The 3097-nt window shown below is 62.5% G+C and overlaps 1 protein-coding gene across 3 annotated transcripts in view; it reads right to left on the minus strand.

The window, feature by feature from the left end:
- Window positions 1-912, minus strand: part of LOC102475985 (uncharacterized) — a 10154-nt gene extending 9242 nt beyond the window's left edge. For all 3 annotated transcript variants that reach the window (XR_001370031.2, XR_003548623.1, XM_014586038.2), the window contains exon 1: window positions 279-912. Coding sequence is in view for 1 of the 3 variants with exons in the window: in XM_014586038.2 (XP_014441524.1) it covers window positions 279-886 (608 nt within the window). In the remaining 2 variants the exon portion in view is untranslated. The remainder of the gene's footprint in view (window positions 1-278) is intronic.
- Between the last annotated feature and the right edge of the window lie 2185 nt (window positions 913-3097).

Consider the following 3097-nt stretch of genomic DNA (forward strand, 5'->3'; position numbering starts at 1 on the left):
CCGGGGGGGGGGGGGTCCCAAAGGAGAGACCTGATTTCTCCCACCACCCACTGGCACTGCCAGGGCGGGGGACACAGAGCCGATGAGTCTGGACAGGGACAAATGAGCCCTTGTAGGGAAGGGGACATGCAAGTGGGAGGCCGTGAATGGTGTGGCGGGTCCTGGGGAGGGAGTCACAGATACAGGAAGAAGGGGACAGGGCTGGAGGCCGCCATCCTCAGCAAACTCCCAGCAGCCCCAGGGCCCAGCGAGGAGGGCTGGGACCTGCTCAGACTTACAGCATGGAGCTGCACTCTGGTCCAGGTAGGCTTGCTATGACGCCAGGAAGATCTCCCCGTGGCAGGGTACCTTCCTGCCGCCCTCCTGAGGATGGCAGTCCACTTTCTGTGCCCCCAGCCAGGAGAGCCAGGCCATCGCTCTCCTTAGGTTCAGCCGAGCCTCGTGACAGAGGTGGTGTGACGGAGAGGGCTTTGCAGAGCGCCATGAGTTTCCAAGGGGTGTTCCCAGTCTGCGCGGGGTGAAATGATCCAAGCCCAAAACACATGGGCCTCTGGACCTGGCTCACTTGAGCACCCGGCATGAGCAGACAGGGGTTAGCAGGTCTCTGCACAGCTCGGGGCCGCTGTGGGGACCAGGGCCCCCAAGGGCAGGACACGTGTGTGTTTAGACCACAGGTGGCAAGTGCTGGTCGCAGCTGGCTCAGGCGTTGGAGGGATGTGAAGGGCAGGAAAGTGGCAGAGGGAGGGCTCCCATGCCGTCTGCAAAGAGCATCTGATGGACAAGGAGGCCGAGCCCGGCCGTCGGAAAGCTGCTGGCGGGAGCTGGCGCTGTGTCCTGTGGCTTCACTGCAAGGCCTAGAAGTGAATTCTCTCCCACGGCTGACCATCAGCAGACTGCGGTGGACGAAGGAGGACTGTGCAACACTGCCCCGAAACGAGCGCTCTCAAATAAACAGGCGTCCCCACGCCAGCCTGGGGAGGAAAGCGCTCCCGCCTCACCGAGCCTCCTGCAAAGCCAGGGGCCTGATCCCCGCAGTACTGGCGCTCCACGGGAGGCATCGAGGAGCTGTGGGCACCCGGGTGCAGCGGTGCGCTGACCCTTCCCTCGCTAATACGCCAAATTTGCAGGGTTAGAACATCACAGCCGATGAGCACAGCTGGCTGCAAATAAAATCACTGAATAGAAATGCCACCTCCTGAGCAGAAAGAGGAAGACGCGGCTAAGTGCGTGGGGACACGCTTCCGGAGACCGTGTTCCCAGTGCTCGCGGTATTCCCATCCCACCGCCGCGGGCACGCTGTCCCCGTGTGGGATTTTCTCAGGGTACACGTGACTCTCCTGGACTGTCATGAGACAGTTCCAGAAATTCCAGGTGGGGTGATTCTTGATTCTTGTCTCCTCCTGGACTCCTCCTCACCTCGCCCTGCCGCGGGGCTGGCCCTGGGCCATGGGTCAGGACATTCCGGGCAGTGTTGCAGTGTGCCACCATCAGCCCAGGCCTAGTTCTTCCTGCAGTGCAACCTCAGCTGTTCCTGGCTGGCCGGCCCCAGGGCAGGAACTGGGAGGTCATCCTGAGGGCACCAGCAGGGATGGGGAAACAGGAAAAGATGCAATGGCCCCAGGCACACGGGGCAGACCCTTCGTGGACACTGGGAGTGTCGCAGAGCCACAGCTCCCAGCGGGCATGGCACCAGGCTCCAGGAGGCCGAGGCGTTGCCATCAGGAGGGCGCTGTCCACTGCACTGTCCTGCACCCACGCAGGGCTGGGCCAGGCCGGTCACGCCCAGGTGGTAGCCACTGGGCATGGGTAGCCGTTGCGCACTTGAAACGTGGCCAGGTCTGCTGAGGAGCTGGATTTCCAACATGGCCTCCTGATAATCTGTGTGGATGGATACACCCACGTGTGGCTGGAGTCCTCTGCACAGGACACGAGGGGCTGTTCCCTGGGTCTGAAGGAGGCCAGGGTCGCCAGCCCCCAGGAGATGAGCAGCCTGAGAGACAGTGTCACCTCTCCGGCTCAACTCCTTCCTTTGAGGTGTGAGGGGTGGTGAGGGCTCCCTGGGGTCCACGTTCAGGGTCTTTGATTTGAGTACTCCATGCTCCCCACAGCTCGAGTGTCTCACCCCTAAACTCCCAGCCGCACCCCCTGTGTCTCCACCACAGGAGCAGACACTTGGTTCTGAATGCAGTCACGTGGCTCACCCTCACCCAGCCCGCACCCCACCCCAAAGCCTTAGTTCACACCAGTGCCCTTCACTCCTGGCCCCCTCAATCCTGCAGAGGACCCACCTCAAGCCTCACCTCCTGGAAGCGTCTCAGAGTTCCGCAACCTGCATATCGCAGCCCTCTCAGGATGGGCCTCAGCCCCACTGGCACGAGCTGGTTAATGGTCTCGCGTCTCTTGCTATCAGCCCCGCAGTGCGACAGTGCCTGAGCAGCGTGGAGCCAGCATGGCTCCAGATAGTGGTGGTGATCAGACAGGCAACTGTGGGGTCTCTCGCTCACCGCCAGCCAGCAGGGGGCGTCCGCCACGGCTGAACCTTCCGGGGCCTTGGTTCCCTCATCTGGAGTACCAGGCCACGCTCCTTGCCCTCGGGTTGCTATATAGCCCCAGCCATGGGCACCAAGGGCCCTGCCAGACCTGCTGCTCGTTCCGACGGTCAGCAGCGGCTCAGGCCGTGCTCGCTGTCCCCCAGCCACAGCGCGAGGGCTGCTCTGTGAGCATGGTGACGCCAGGACCGGCCACCCCCACCCCCGGCTACACACAGCACATGGCACTGAGACTGGCCAGCCCAAGGTCCGCGTGGCTCTGGGTAAAGGGTGGCCGGCCGCACATCAGTTTACTCCACGTATTTTCAGATGCTGCCTTCCCCCGCAGTTAGAAGAACCAAGGTGACACAGAAAACACAGATGCAAAGCCCCAAGACGGCCCAGAACGGCCTGGGTCCTGACGTCCCCACCGACACGCCCTTTAGACCTCCCCAGTGGAGGCCGTGGGCTAACGGCGGTGTCCCCCGATCAAGGCCGTCTGTGGAAGCCCTGGCCAGAGGTCAGCATCTGGATACGGAGTTCTGCCAAGTAATTAGGGTTAGGCAAGG

This window comes from Tupaia chinensis, unplaced genomic scaffold, assembly GCF_000334495.1.
Source record: "Tupaia chinensis unplaced genomic scaffold, TupChi_1.0 Scaffold000110_1, whole genome shotgun sequence".
Lineage (NCBI taxonomy): Eukaryota > Metazoa > Chordata > Mammalia > Scandentia > Tupaiidae > Tupaia > Tupaia belangeri.